Here is a 17,068-nt window from a genome sequence, read left to right on the forward strand (position 1 = left end):
AAAACCTAATTGGGGGGAAAGGTGGTGGTAGTATAATAAAACACTCCAAGTTAAATCTGCTAAACTGGTTGGTTGAAGCCATGGATTTCACCCAGTGGAAGTACACTTGCCCCCTCAGGCCTTTTTTTCTCGATGGATGATTGCTTTCATAACCCTATTATAAGAAGGCCATCTATGCTACCAATGTTTTCATTCCTCTACAGACTGTATTCCTGACTCTCCTGCCAGAATTTTTTTAAAAGGCTTCTGTACGGGGTAATTTCCTCTTCTTTTTAAATTATTTTTCAGTTTCCTTCTATATGTTGTCTTCTCCTGTTAGAATAGAAACTCCCGTGGGGAGGGATTATATTTCTGTTTATATTTGTATTCTTAGTGCTTGGATCAGTGCCTGGCACAAAATAAACCCTTAACATATGCTTGTTGATTTATTATGGCAGTGATAGAAAGTCTGCAGGTACTTTCTGATGACGTCAATTAGTTTTACCTGACTTATTTATTGCCAAGTCAGGTTCAAAAGAGGGCAAGTGATACTGGGAAATATCTGTGATATAAAAAGAAGCATCAACAAAACATTAAAACAAAGAAAGAATATAATAGAGTTAAAAAGATATTGCAACCATTTCGAAGCTCAAATTGAGGTAGACAGTATTTGAATAGATATCATTTTGATCTGTCTTGGGTTTTGTGCCATTATTTTCTATGCTGATTGTAAATCACTGAGTGAATGAATCAAAATCCCTTAAAGTATAAGTATATCTTAAGGAATAAGTACTGTGGATATTACCCAGGTTTGAGAATCATGGGAACTATGTTCAAATCCTAACTCTGAAACTCATTATCTTTGTTAATATAAGTACTGTGGATATTACCCTGGCTTGAGAATCATGGGAACATGGTCAAATCCTAACTCTGAAATTCATTATCTTTGTTTTCTTGGACAAATAATCAGTACTCTCATTTTCAAATTGAGAGAATTGTCTTAGATGACCCCAAACTTAAATCTATGATGTTACAATTTTTTTTCCCCTACAGGTTATCACTCTAAATTTTGTTGATTTTTTTTTAAACTCTAACTATCTTTACTCATGGATAAAATCAGTTTAGAATCTCTTGTTAGTCTGAAGATATAGATTTAGAGATTGGCCTAACTTTAAAAAAATATCTAGGCATGTACACATTTGAATCTTCTGTATGCTTTTCTTCCCAGGCTAATTGTGAGGCTGATAAATAGACAAGGACAAAGTCCATGAAAAACATCATATTCGAATTCAGAGATTAAGAGTTTGACATAATTTTGTTCTACTTGAAAACATTATCTCTGGATTTTTAAAAAGATGTTTGACTTCATTTAATTTTTAAAAATTAAAATGTATTACTTCATTACAATGGAAAGCACACTCATCATATTACAGCTTTTAAAAAGGCTACAATGAAAACAGGGAAGAGGCCCTTAAAAGTAATCTGGTTAAATCTGGCAAGCCTGAATGCCCATTTAGGATGCAATTGAAAAATGAATGACTATTTCTCCTTCCTCATTACCTACTAAACTATATAAACTCCACAGTGAAGTACAGGATAGGTAATCAATCTGTGTCAGTGAGCTCATAGCTGAAACCCTTCTTCACCTAAAACAGACAACACATTATTATTTGAAGAGAATATCTTCATACCACTGGAGGCTAAGGACGATAGTCCTAGATGTTCAGTGAAGACAGTACATTGTTTAAAGGTCATCTGAGTAACATACTTAGTTATACAGAAAGATGTTTGGCCTTAATATACTGGTCATGAATCAAAAGACTTTATGGAGGCATAAAAATAAAAAAGAGGGAAATAAACCTAGGTAGAAGTAATATTTGTATTGCTTAAAGGCATTTAGAATTTCACAGCAATATCTATATGACTGGTTTGGGTATATATTGACCTTGTTTATCTAGAAACTTAGAAATTTAGCCTTATAATTAAGAGGATAAAATATAAACTCCTGAGCTAGGCACTAAAAAGCCATTTCTAATATAGCTTCAGCCTATAATATCAGGGTTATTCTAAAATATCCTCCTTCACACACCGTACAACCTGGACAAATGGATGGATCTCCTTTCTTGTTTCCCAAATTCTGCATTGTATTATCCATCTTGGTACCTCTACATAAGCTATCTCCTATGCCAGAAACACACTTTCCTTTTTTTAGAGTCACCAACTTTTCTCCAAGACTTATCTCAAATGTCTACATTAATAAAAGGCCAGACACAGTACATAGAAATAGTAATGTATTGGATTTGGAATCAATCACATCACTTTGCTGGACCTTATTTTCCAGAATTGTGAAGGATGAACTAAGGGTCTCTACAACCTATGATCTAATAATCCTATAAATGTTAATTCTTTAACTTTTAGGACAACTCTGTCTTTATTTTTTTATTTCCACCACCTAGCACACTTAAAAACAATACTTGGAATGGATCGGCCACTTCACTTAATACATATAGAGTTGTAAATATAATTCAACTTTTAACAGCTGCAAGCATAGGTAAGTAAATATAATAGATAGATAGACATAGATGCAGCCCAAAGAGCTATACATGAAGTACCTGTGAGGTAGGTGTTATGTGAAGAATTAATGAAATAATGGGAGAGTGGCTGAGACATATCTTCATTCAAATCCAGTTTCTCAGGTGGAACAACTCCATTTTCTTCTCCACTCAGATAGCGCATGAATCCATCCACTGAGATCTGTCCTAAAGGAAACAAAAAGAATTTGGGAAGGATCTGTATTTATTCATTGTTCATGATGTGTCTCATCATACTGCAATTATTTGTAGAAAACTTTTTGCCTAGCCAAAGGATATAAGGGCAAGTCCATAGAAAATCTGCAAATAGACCATTTAATATTCATATCATTTTCATTTTTTGTATTTACCTCCAAACTTTACAAATAATGTCTCATCAATCTGACCCTTTCTTGACTTCCATATAATTAATGACTAAATGTTGATCTCTGGTTTATTCAACAAATCACTATTGAGAGGGACAGAGAGAAGAGAGAGAAAAGTGAGGACAGAGGGCAAGATAAAAAAGTAGACAGAAAAAGAATAGAGGGATAGTGAGAGGGTGTATGTCAGTTTTGCATTCTTATTGTTACCCTGCAATGCTATATAAAATAGATAATTTTGTTGAAAATGGTGCAGTTTTGCTTGTCCTCTTATTCCTTTGATCCACTTTTGGTTCTATTATTGTATATGGTGAACAGGATCAATCAATTTCATTTTCAGAGTTAAATCGAAGCTAGGGATTTTTTCACAAGACATTTTAGCCTTAGGCTTAGGAAATAAATATGGCACCAGTCAATTCTGCTAGGGGAGGAGGAAAATTTAGAAGTGGATAGTTTACATGAGTGAGCAGCTTTAGCATTCATCTCCAGAATGATTTTGGGTACAAAAGGAAAAAACATAAGCACAATAACCAATCAACACTTCAGTTTAAAAGTTTTTACTCTGTGATTATTTTGAGATTCCTGGATGCTAATGTACAAACTTCTTAAAATTCATATACAATATTTCACCACAAAAGAAATCAGAAAGAAATCGTAATTAGCCCATCATGACAAAGTCCTTTTCTGCTCTTCTCTAACTATCTCTGAGGCAATTGTCTATATATATATTCTTCACAATAGGCAGAAAAAATTGTTTATTCTTGAGCATTAAAAATCATCAGTGAATGACCAGAAGAATGGATGTTGTCTTTAGCAATGCAAATCTTTTCATATGATAGACAAGCATAAAGATTCTCAAAATGGCTGATAAGTGTTTTTCATAGTTTTCAAAGATGAATGGTAATATATCTTCTGGGATTTTCAAGAAAAGCGAATCACAATTATTGGTTCCTTTAATTAGAATAGATTGTATTTTTAATCTGAGTTTTATAAAGGAAAATTTATAAACACTTAAAAAGAAAAATCATTTTTCCAAGAATATTTTTAATTTGAAAAACTCAAAAATGAACTAAGCTATCCAAAAGTAAAATGGAATGCACTAATGGGTAATGTCAGTTCTTCTTTCATGGAGATTTTTAAGCATAGCATGATGGATAATAACTTATCTGGTTTTTTATAGTTGAGAGTCTTCTTATAAATTGGTTGAGTTAGGTGGGGTTGAGGTTCCTTCCAATTCACAAATTCTGTAATTCTGTAAGCATCCTGGGCTGTCAAATTAGTGATATGAGGAGGGACAATAAAATAATGTGACTGATTTTTAATAAAAAATTTTGTTGAATTTTTTTCAACAGTAGTTACCAAAATTAGTACCTGCTAACTGAATGCATCGCCTTCAAAGTTATTTCAGGAAACAGTGTCTTTTTCAAATCTTACTTTTATTGATACCTTTTGATTGTACATAATTTTTATTGCTGAATATATATAATTCCCCCTAACCAGTGGGGCATCCCTTTATCAAAGATTTCAAGAACAACAAAAACAAAAACAAAAAACAAAAAACAGTGACACAAAACCAATCAACCTATCAGCTGGATACAATGAATAGAATGCTGAATTTAGGGTCAAAGATGCTGAATGCAATTCTTGGTTCTGGTACTTACTACCCATGTGATATAAAGGATGTTAATTATTCTCTGGGCTTTGGTTTCCTTATCTTTTTTGCATTTTTTATTATTATAGCTTTTTATTTACATGGGTATGTATGGGTAATTTTTCAACATTGACACTTGCAAAACCTTCTGTTCAAATTTTCCCCTCTTTCTCCCCATCCCCTCCCTCAGATGACAGATAGTACCATATATGTTAAATATGTCAAAGTATATGTTAAATCCAATATATGTATACATATTTATACAGTAATCTTGCTGCAAAAGAAAAAGATCAAGAAGGAAGAAAAAATCTGAGAAGGAAAACAAAAATGCAAGCAGATATGGGTCCCTTTCCCTTCTGATCTCTTTGGGATATAAGTCCAATAGTAACACTGCTGGATCAAAGGGTACATAGAGTTTGATAACTTTTTGAGTATAGTTCCAAATTGCTCTCCAGAATGGTTGGATCCATTCAAAATTATACCAACAGTGCATCAGTGCCCAGTTTTCCCAATCCCCTCCAACATTCATCATTATCTTTTCCTGTCATTTTAGCCAATCTGAGAGGTGTGTAGTGGTATCTTAGAGTTGTCTTAATTTGCATTTCTCTGATGAATAATGACTTGGAGCATCTTTTCATATGGCTAGAAATAGTTTCAATTTCTTCATCCGAAAACTGTCTGTTCATGTCCTTTGAATTTGTCGATTTGGAGAATGGCTTGATTTCTTATAAATTTGAGTCAATTCTGTATATATTTTGGAAATGAGGCCTTTATAAGAACCTTTGACTGTAAAAATGTTTTCATAGTTTATTGCTTCTCTTCTAATCTTGTCTGCATTAGTTTTGTTTGTACAAAACTTAACTTAATATAATCAAAATTTTCTATTTTGTGACCAATAATGATCTCTAGTTCTTCTTTAGTCACAAATTCCTTCCTCTTCCACAGGTCCGAGAAGTAAACTATCCTATGTTGTTCTAATTTATTTATAATCTCATTTTTTATGCCTATATCATGAACCCATTTTGACCTTATCTTGGTATACAGTGTTAAGTGTTGGTCAATGCCTAGTTTCTGCCATATTAATTTCCAATTTTTCCAGAAGTTTTAGTCAAATATTGAATTCTTATTCCAAAAGCTGGGGTCTTTGGGTTTCAAACACTAGTTTGCTATAGTTATTAACTATTTTGCCCTGTGAACCTAACCTATTCCACTGATCATCTAGTCTATTTTTTGGCCAGTACCAAATGGATTTGATGACTTTTGCTTTATAATAAATATAGTCTTAGATTTGGTACAGCTAGGGCACTTTCATTTGATTTTTTTTTTCATTAGTTCCCTTGAAATTCTTGACCTTTTGTTCTTCCAGATGAATTCTGTTGTTATTTTTTCTAGTCAGTAAGATAGTTTCTTGGGAATTTGATTGGCATAGCACTAAATAAATAGATTAGTTTAGGTAGTATTGTCATTTTATTATATTTGCTCGACCTATCCAAGAACACTCAATATTTTTCCAATTGTTTAGGTCTGACTTTGTGTGGAAAGTGTTTTGTACTTTTGTTCATATAATTCCTGATTTTTTTCCCTTGGTAGATAGATTCCCAAATATTTTATACTACCAACAAGTTATTTTAAATGGAATTTCTCTTTGTATCTCTTGCTTTTGGATTTTGTTATGTATAAAAATGCTGATGATTTATTTGGTGATGATGTGTGATGATAAATGTGATGATTTGTGTCCTGCAACTTTTCTAAAGTTGTGGATTATTTCTAATAATGTTTTAGCAGATTCTCTGGGTTTCTCTAAGTATACCATCATATCATCTGCAAAGAGTGATAATTTGGTTTCCTCATTACCTACTCTAATTCCTTTAATCTCTTTTTCATCTCTTATTATCAAAGCTAGCATTTCTAATACAATAGTGAATAGTAATATTGATAGTGGGCAAGCTTGTTTTAATCCTGATCTTATTGGGAATGGTTCCAGTTTATCCCCATTACATATGATGATTACTGATGGTTTAAATTAGATGCTACTGGCTATTTTAAGGAAAATCCATTTATTCCTATATTCCCTACAGTTTTTAATAGGAATGAGTGTTGAATTTTATCAAATGTTTTCTCTGCATCTATTGAAATGATCATATGATTTTTGTTAATTTGGTTATTGATATAGTAAATTATGCTAATAGTTTTCCGAATATTGAACCAGCCCTGCATGCCTGGTATAAATTCTAGTTGGTCATGGTGTATAATCCTAAGGATGATTTTCTGTAATCTCTTTGCTAATATTTTATTTAAGATTTTTGCATCAATATTCATTAAGGAAATTGGTCTATAGTTTTAGTTTCCAATTACTTTTTGGTCTAGTTTCCCCTGGCCTTTTATTGAATGTTGTTTTTCTTGAATTGTGATCTGAAAAGAATGCATTTACTATTTCTACCTTTTTGTATTTGATTTTGAGGTCTTTAGATCCTAATATATGGTCAATTTTTGTATAGGTTCCATGAATTGCCGAGAAAAAAGTATACTCCTTTCTGTCTCCATTTAGTTTTCTCCAAAGATCTATGATACCTAATTTTTCTCGTATTACATTTACCTCTTTAACTTCTTCCTTATTTATTTTGTGGTTTGATTTATCTAGTTCTGAGAGTGCAAGGCTGAGATATCCCATTATTATAGTTTTGCTGTCTATTTTTTTCTTGCACCTCTCTTAACTTCTCTTTTAAGAATTTAGATGTTATACTACTTGGTGCATATATGTTTAGTATTGATATTGCTTCATTATCTATGAAAAAGGTTATAGCAAGATAGTTTCCTTTCTTATCTCTTTTAATTAGGTCAGTTTTTGCTTTTGCTTGATATGAAATCATGATGGCTACTCCTACTTTTTTTTTTTTTTTTTTTAATTTTACCTGAAGCATAATAGGTTCTGCTCCAGCCTTTTACCTTTACTCTGTATGTATTACCCTGCTTTAAATGTGTTTCCTGTAAACAATATATTGTAGGATTCTGGCTTTTAATCCAGTTTGCTATTTACCTCCACTTTATGGGTGAGTCCACCCCATTGACATTTACAGTTAAAACTACTAATTCTGTATTTCCTGCCATCTTATTATCTCTAGATTATTCTTTTCTCTTTCCTTTCCCTCTTATCCTTCTCCCCAGTAGTTAGCTTATGACAACTGCTTGCCTCAAGCAGTCCTTCCCCTTTACCCCATTAGAGTCTCTCCCCCTTTCTTATGCCATTTCCTTACTATTTTTGTATTCCCTTCTAGTTTTCCTACTCCTTCCCTTTTCACTTTTCCCCTCCCACTTTTCAATGAGGTGAGAAAAGTTTCTCTGTAAACAAAATATGTCTAATATTTTCTCTTTGAGCCAAATCTGATGAGAGTACGATTCACACAATATTTTTTCCCTCAGATACAATAGATTTGCTTTGCCTATTCATGAAACATAATTTCCCTTTTTTTACCTCCACTTTTCCCTTTTTCAGGTACAATCCCCCTTCCATCTCTAGTTCCTTTTTTATATTATATCAGTAATATCAAATTATACATGCATTCTCTATGTTTGCCTGTAACAGAAATACAGTTCTCAAGAGATCTTTTTATGTTTCTCTTGAGTTCTATATTTGGGGATCAAATTTTTTGTTTAGCTCTGTTTTTTTCATCAGAAATAAGTGGAATTCACCTGTTTCATTGAGTGTCTATCTTCTTCCCTGGAAGAAAATGCTCAGTTTAGCTGGGTAGTTTATTCTTGGCTGCCTTCCAAGTTCCTTTGCCTTTTGGAATATCAGATTCCAGGCTCATTGATCCTTTAATATGGAAGTTGTTAGATTCTGAGTAATCCTTATTGTGCCTCTTCAGTATTTGAATTGTTATTTTCAGGCTGCCTGTAATATTTTTTCCTTGGTCCGATAGTTCTGAAATTTAGTCACAACATTCCTTGGAGTTTTAATTTTGGGGTCCTCTTTGATGATTTCCTAAAAAATAGTGTCTAGACTTTTTTTTTTCATTATGATTTTCAGGGAGTCCAATAATCCTTAGATTCTTTTTCCTAGATCTATTTTTCCAGGTCTGTTGTTTCCCCAAGTAGGTATTTAACATTTTTTTCCTATTTTTTCATTTTATTTTGGTTTTGCTTGACTGATTCTTGATGTCTCATCAAGTCATTCATCTCCATTTGTTCAATTCTTAGTTTTTAATGAGTTATTTTCTTCATTTTTTTTATACTTCTTTTTGTATTTGTCCAATTGAATTTTAAAATGAGTTGTTTTGCTCTATGGAATCCTTTCCATGTCACAAATTTTTATTTTTAAGGAATTATTTACCTTTTCCAATTTATAAATTCGGTTTTCCTGGGAGTTCTTTACTTTTTTCCATTTCACATTTCAGGCAGTTGTTTTCTTTTTCCACTTTATCAAATCTTTCTTTTAATGAGCTATATGCCTTTTCCAGACCCTCTTGCAGATTTTCCTTTCCTTACCCCATTTTCCTTCTAGCTCTCTTTTAAGATCCTTTTTAATTTATTCTAGAAGAGCCTTGTGCTGTGGGGACTAGATTATATTACCTTTTGGAGCTTCATTTGGAAACAATCTGCCATTAGTCTCCTCAGGGTTTGAAATCTGTTCTTTTTCACTATAGAAGCTGTCTATAGTTAGAGCTCGCTTTGTCTTTTTAATCAGCTTAAAAAAAAAAAAAGTTGGGTCCTGCTTTTAGAGAATAGAGGTTCCTAGCTTCCTCTACAGACCAGGAAGCAGGAACAGCTGTGCTAGGATTGGACTAAGTCACTTCTGGGTTGGGTGGGTGTGGCCAGGTCCCATGAGACTCCAGCACTTCAGGTTCACTCTTTACCTTTTGTGTTTGTGTTGGATGTTTTATAACTTCTCTGCTGATCTACTGGCTTGCAACCAAGGCAGAGTAACCAACACTGTAGCAGAGTCCTCCCTGTAGATTCTCCACCTTGTGGAGACCGCACCCCACTAAGCTCTGCTCAGCAATGCTGGCCTTTGCTGGCCTTTGTGCTCTGCCTCCCTGCCTGAGTCTAGCCTCCTCCAGTCCAATCAAAACAGACCTTTTCTGGTGATTTTTGAAATTATCTTCTCCTGGTAATTTGCTGCACTTCCAATACTCATGGATTCTGCCAGTCCAGCACTATTTTAGAAGCTGAATTTTGCAATTAGTGTGAGGATAGTAGGAAAATTCAGAAAGAAGTGTGTATCCTCTCCCCCCCCTTGCTTTTCTTTTAAATGAAGGCATTAGATTAGATGATTTCTAAAGTCCCTTCTACTCTAAATTCAAGATCTATTTCTATCTATCCTATCTGTCAGTATATCCAATATTACACACCTGTACCATCCCACATACCCCTAATTTTACCTTTGTAGAAAAAGTCACATACAGTAGTATATTTTCTTAATGTCTCTCCAGGGCCTAGCTTGGATATTTTAATTGTGAATCTTTTTTTTTTTTTTTTTTTTTGTTCATTTTATTTACATTGTTAAGAGTCTTAGCATATATTGCTTATACTTACTGCCATTCTTCAGTTCATATAGTTCTTTCCATACTTATCTAAATACTTCCTATCTGCCATTTCTTAGAGCATAGTAGTATTCACATCTGTGTAACACAATTTGTTTAGCTGTTCCCCAAAGGAGAGGCATATGTTTTTCTTCCAATTCTTTGCTTCCACATGAAATGCTACTAAGAATATTGATGCATATATGGTACCTTTATTTCCCTCTTTTACACTCAGATCATGCTAGTTCTAGGATGTCTGAGTCAAAGTGTATAGTCATTTCACTAATACTCTTTTGTATTGAAAATTTCCACATATAGAAGCTTTTTAATATAAAATTGTCTTGCCACAAAGATGTGAGAAATTTTAAGAAGAAGAATGCAAAAAAAAAAGCTGAGGACTGCAGAATATCAGGGGTGGAAAAGAGTTCAGAGGCTAGCTTTTCAGTTAAACTCTGTCTCTACAAAAGTTATTTATTTGCATGCTCTCCCATTAGAAAGTGATCTCTCTGTAAGTAGGGTTTTTGTTTTTGTTTTGTTTTGTTTTGTTTTGTTTTGTTTTGTTTTTTTGCTGTTCTTTTCATCCCAATTATTTATCACAATGCCTAGTTTATAATAAGCATTTAATAAAATTTTGTTGACAGATTTGATTGAAAAATAGGCATTCATCAGCCACTTGTTTCTTCTTATGTGGTTAGATCAAACTCTTTTGATTTATTATCAATTTATTTTAGGAGACTCTGTAATGTTCCACTATTTGATGCAATCATTACAATATCATCTCAATGACATCACAAATTGGAATGGTTAGAAAACTGTGAATTCTATTAGGAATCTCTCCTTGGTGTGAACATTGTGCTAGCTAGAATCTATCACAGTGACCAGTACAATTGGCTGCTTTTTATGATTCAATCTATATTAATAATCAGAGGATCACTAAACAAAATTATCCTTTACTGTATATTTCACAGACTTTATAACTGTGAAATATTCAAGGGAGCTATGTTCTTAGAAAGAGCTTGTAGAGAGGCATTTTGTTCTACCAAATCAAAGTATTTTAAAAAAATGTTCCAAATACAGTTCACATGGTGAAATCTTCTATTCATTGCCTTTGTCACATGAATTTTTTATTTTTTCCCATCTTGTACTTCTGATATTGATCTTTTGAATTATAAACTTTTATATTTGTTCACATATATTTTCATCCTTTAAGACTCCATTTAATACTTCACTTTGTCCAAGTCTTTTTTTCAGATTTCAATTCTATTAGGATGATAATAATATCTGTAGAATTAAAGGTTGTTATGAGACTCAAATGACATAAGGAATGTAGAAAGCTTCACAAAAATTAAATTAAAGCTCTATATAAATATCAGTTACTGTCATTGCTATTGCTGTTCCATTTATTCTAATTCTGCTCCACTGAAGTTAATGATTAAAAAGTTAAATAGCACAGATATCCATTAGAGATTTTCTTTCAATTAGACAGACAATGCATTAATGATAAGCTCTACATCCAGTAATTGACCAATCTACTGTATTATCATGTCCATGTATTTCCATTTTGTGCACAAGACTAACCTGAAACACTCTGCTAAAATGTTGACAAACTTATGTAGACAAACTTTTCACTTGATATTTATGTCTAATAATCTTGTAAATAAAGGAAATTCAGTGAAACTAAAATGACTGCTCTAGATGAAACCATGCAATCTTTTTGTGAACAGCAAGTATTTTTCTAGATATTTTCACAAGCATATCTTTAATATCATCTTTTAGAACTTTATTAAGCTCACTGGTCTATAGTTTTCAGGTTTCATTCTCTTCCTATTTTTGATAATTGGTGCATTTGCTTCTCTCCTTCCTTTCTGAAAATCTGTTTAACAAGATATTTCAGAAACTATTGACAGTGATGTAGCAATTATGTCTACTAGTTTTTTTCACCATTTCTTGCCATACACTGAGATTTAGTTTTTCTTTGCTTAGTAACTTGGGTTCACCAAAATCAGGTGGATAGTTTTTTACTATCTCTTCATGGATCTTAGATTTCAATTTCTTATTAACTATTTTTGTTCATTCCCCTACCTAGATTATTCCTTTTTGGCAGAAGAAACAGAAAAAAAGTAAGAGTCTAGGAATTCTGCCTTCTTTCAATCACCTAATATCATTATCTAAACCATCAGGAGAAGTGTTCTTATCCTTTCATTAGTTCTCTTTTCCTCATGTTTAGAACTTCTCCCAACTTCCACAGGATTGTACAATACCATTATATTAATGCCCTAATACTTACTCTGTGTTCCCTTTTTGGTACAAATCTTTATAAAATTTATGGCTAATAAATTTTCTATGTCCATTTGAATGTCTTTATATCATTACTTATTAAAATTATTTTTTCCAAATCTTTAAAATTTCATTTCTCAGAGCTTCCCATTTCTCCTGGATATAGCATTTTTATCCATGGATGATGGTAAGAAAGATGATAAATAAAGTAACTGCGGTAGTGACTATGGCCATAACTCTAGGCAGTTGCATAGAGTGAAACTATATACTTAGAAATTATTAGAAGTCATGCAACAGGATCATGGATTTGGAGATGGAATGGACATTAGAAGTCATCTAGTTCAAACCATTAACTTAAAAGATGAGAAATGAAGGACAAGAGAGGTTAAGTAATTTGTTCAATATCACAGAGTAGGTTTCTGAAGTTCTAAAGTGAATTAGACTTGGCCTTTCTAACTCTAAACTAGCATTCTAACCACAGTGATACCTTTACTTAATGAATTGATTATAAGATAATGAAATTACACAGACCTCTAGAGAATAGTTTCTTGTTGATATAAGCTGATATTTTATATGGGTTCTATTTGTTTCCTTTGATATACAATTAAACATTTTCTTTTCTAAACTTGTGAATTATGTCCTTTTAAGGGCTGGTGTTTTATAATTGGTTCAACTTCTGACGAAGGGCAATAAGCCAGTTATGTGAGAAGTTCCCACTAGTGCTCCGTGTCCTCTGAAAGCCTGTGACATGAGGGTTACATAAGGTTGCATTCCCTCTTTTAGCAACTACAATGCACTATAACATGAACTTCAAGTTCTCTATCTTTTAAAATAGAGAGTCAACTAAAATGCTTTTTCATTTTTTAAAGAAAATCGTTGCCTAGGTTTATCCTTCCCACATTATATTTTTACTATTACTATTTGGAACCTAAGAGGAAAATGTTACATTTTATTCTTAAATTCCATCTCGTAAAGTAGACAGAATGCTGGCCCTGGCATCAGAATGATGTTCAAGTGAGTTCAGTGAGTTCAAGTCTTTATTCTGATAAATATGTGAGCAGACATAAAGTACTTAACTGCCCCCCACCCCCAACGACCCTAGGCAGATCCTTAAAACTATAAGACAGATGAATTGTCATTCTCTATCGTGAATGGAATTTTTATAGGGAGAGAACCCTACTCTGATACAAATACAAAACCTTCTTTCCCTTTCTCCCAAATGACATCATTTGTTCCAGTCTATTCAAATTTTTTGGATCTCAGTTTTAACATTCAGTTGTTACATCTATTTGTGTTACCTATAAATTTTAGGAACATCTTTTTGTCACTGAACTAAAGCCCAGTTTTCTCTTGCATAAAATTTAAATGTTTGTACTTTCTGCTTCACATATGATTTGACTTGTAAGCTTCATTGGAATAAGAAATTCCCAGGTAAGAGAATTCCTTATACCAATTAGGTAAGCATATGTATGTATGTGTATATATGCATCATCCAACAAGGTGCTAGATAGGTTTTTTATAATATCATATATATATATTGTTGGATGATGTATATAGTAATGAAATAAAATGAAGTTAGACAACATGATAAAATAGACATTATGCAGGAACCTGGAGTCAATAAAATGTTAATTTAAATTCCAGTTCTTTATACTTATTAGCTTTGTGATCATAGATAAGTCTTTTAAATTTTCTGAATCTCATTTCCTTCATCTGTACTTTTTGGTTTGTTATAAGGCTCAAATATCTATTTTTTTAAAAAAATATGAAGCATTTTCCAACTTTTACAGTGCTATTCAGTGTGTCTTTAAAGTCTTAATGAAGGTTTTTTGGGGGACACCTGATATAAATATAATTTATTGGAACAAATTTAGTTTTATTATAAAATATTTTTTAAAACTTTTATTTCTCTTTAAAATTTTTTTATCTCTTGAACTTAAAATCTTTCCCCAAGAAACCTAAGAAATGTCATTTTTATTTAGATTTTTTGCTTCTTTTACTTCTTTTCCTATAATCAAAATAGCACTTTATGTCTAAGTAGAGCCATCTGGATAAAAAAAATTCAAATATTTTATTTTCTATGGTGGAAAGTGACAGTAAAGAAAAGGATAATGGAAATTTTTAGAAAAAAAGTTGGATTTTTTCCATTTTGGTTGTACTAATCTACATTAATATTTCACTTCAGTTTGCATCACCTTCTATTCTAGAGAAGCAGGGGGAAAAAGGCAACATCTAGTCTGATTAATTTTTTTTTTCATTTCCTCCATAATGTCAAGAAAATGGGTGGGTGAAATATGTTTACTTAAATTCAGGTATTTTTTTTCCCCTCAAGAATCACAAAATTTTCCTGTCATCTATGCCAGAGTTTAAAAACAAATTAATGGACAGTTCCATAAAGTCTTGCAATGTGCATTTATAAGCTCATCAATAAACCATTTAACCAAATATCTCTAGGGGAGGAAATCCACAAAATTAGAATAAAATCAATGGCCTCATATGATGAATTTTAAAAAAAATGAGAAGAAAGGACAATTAAGAAAGTGACCATAAGTGAGTGTAAAACCAGAGATCAGGCCTTTATTACAACATGAGCAAATAAAGGATTTATACCATAGAAAAGACATATAAATCAAACTCCACATGAAAAGCCCAAGACCAATGAATGGAAAAATGATCAATTGCTAGAAGTGCTCTGTTTCTACTTTATCAGATGTAAGATGATCATTCAGGAATCCATTAACAAAATGTTATGACTTCATGTAAATGAAGCCTTTTGAAATAAAACTTTTACTGCTAAAGAATAAGAGAATATAACAAGTTACCAATAAATCAATTTTATTTGACCTATGTGCCTCTACAACTGAATATATTGATGATATTAATGATCATAATGTATTGTTCTGTCTACAAAAACTATAGGATCTTTTAAACTTATTTCAAAGTATTTTCTAATTTATAATGTGTAGTTTCAGAGAGTTTGGAATTAATCAAAATCTATATCCTAGATTAAATTAGTAGGAACATCATTTTTTCAAATTATTAGAAAAAATAACTCATATTCACTTTATGAGTCACAAGAAAGAATGAATGAAAGAATGAACAAAAAGCTTTTAATTAAAGGCTTACTATATATCAATCACTGTACTAAGGATTGCAGATAGTAAATATAAAAGTAAAACAGTCCCTATCAGGAAGATTCAAAAGTGGTAAATAAAACAACAAAACAATTTACTGATGCTCTCTTTTCCGAGGCAGTTTCCTAAGAATGTAAAATTTGAAAAGGGAAGATCAGTGATATTCAAAGTTTTTAATTATAGTTTTCAAATTATTTACTAATGTTGCAGTATCAATTGAGACATGGAATTATTGATGAAAATCTGAAGCAGGATGGTGACAGTAGAAATGGAAAGAAAAAGATAAAGGTAATATTGAGATAGAATATGTAGGATTTCATAATTGATTGGCTATGAAAGTGAGGGAGAAAAAAAGAGTAAAAGATTTCAAATATGGAAGACTGGGAGAATAATAATGCAATTAATAAGAAATAGCAAAGTTAGAAAAGGAACAGATATTAGAGAAAACAATAATAAACAATAATAAGCTCTGTATAGAATTTATTGAATTTGTATTTATAGGGACATTCACATGGAATTGTACTGAAGACATCTCTCTCTATATATAGATATAGATATAGATATGTGAGTCCAGAGCTCAGAATACAGATCTGAGATAAAGACATAATAACATTCATAAAATTAGTAAGTAAAATAGGCTTTAGAGGTGAACTCTCACCCAGCAATACCCACAAGGAGATTTCTTTCCCAAAGTGATCAGGGAAAAAGGTAAAAAAATACTCTATATATTCTGAAATATGTATAGCAGCTATCTTTGTTATAACAAAGAATGGGAAATTGAGAGGATACCCATCAATTGGGGAATGGCTAAAAAATGTTGTGGTATGTCACTGTGATGGGATAGTACTGTGCTGTAAGAAATGATGAGCTGGTTAATTTTAGCAAAACACAAACTTGAATGAAATACTGAAAAGTGAAATGAGAAGAATCAAGAGAATGTTGTATACAGCAATAGCAAAATTGTTCAAAGAATAATTATGAATGATCAAACTATTCTGAGTAATATACATACTCAAGTTAACCAAAGAGGACCTATGAACAAAAATGCTATCTACCTTCAAAGAAATAATGGATAAATAAAAGCATGCATAGTGTGGTTTTACATATATATGTTTAGGTATGTATTTATTTATATGTGGCATTCTTCTCTAATGTAGAATGAAGAGGGAGGAAGAGAGACAGTTTGGAACTTAAAATATATTTTAAAAAGTTAAATTAATTAAAAATAAATAAAAGTTAATTGATATTGCTCCCCCCAAAAAAGAAGATTAATAAGAGAGGTTTTATTTTAGAAGAATGATCCTGGAAGGTGCAATCTTTAATTGAAGGGTAAAGATATAATTTCTATACCACCATCAAGAATAGAGTGTACAACAATTTTGAGAAGTTTAGAGGAATAAAGAGGGGGGATTTATGAGAACTAACATTCCATGTCCTTAACCAACAAGGTCAGCAAAAAAGTAATGTCAGTAAAGAAAAATCATCTGTTATAAGTGAAAAGGGTGAGATGCAATAACAAGAGAGAAAAGAAGATTTGGAAGTCTATAGGGGATAA

General features: G+C 32.0%; 1 protein-coding gene across 2 annotated transcripts in view; it reads right to left on the reverse strand.

Moving 5' to 3' along the window:
* The window catches only part of PLCB1 (phospholipase C beta 1), an 814,021-nt gene that overhangs the window by 212,776 nt on the left and 584,177 nt on the right, over positions 1-17,068 (reverse strand). For both annotated transcript variants that reach the window (XM_074287888.1, XM_074287889.1), the window contains exon 10: positions 2,592-2,738. In XM_074287888.1, the coding sequence (XP_074143989.1) occupies positions 2,592-2,738 (147 nt within the window). The remainder of the gene's footprint in view (positions 1-2,591; positions 2,739-17,068) is intronic.

Source organism: Sminthopsis crassicaudata, chromosome 2 (genome assembly GCF_048593235.1).
Source record: "Sminthopsis crassicaudata isolate SCR6 chromosome 2, ASM4859323v1, whole genome shotgun sequence".
In the NCBI taxonomy this organism is placed as follows: domain Eukaryota; kingdom Metazoa; phylum Chordata; class Mammalia; order Dasyuromorphia; family Dasyuridae; genus Sminthopsis; species Sminthopsis crassicaudata.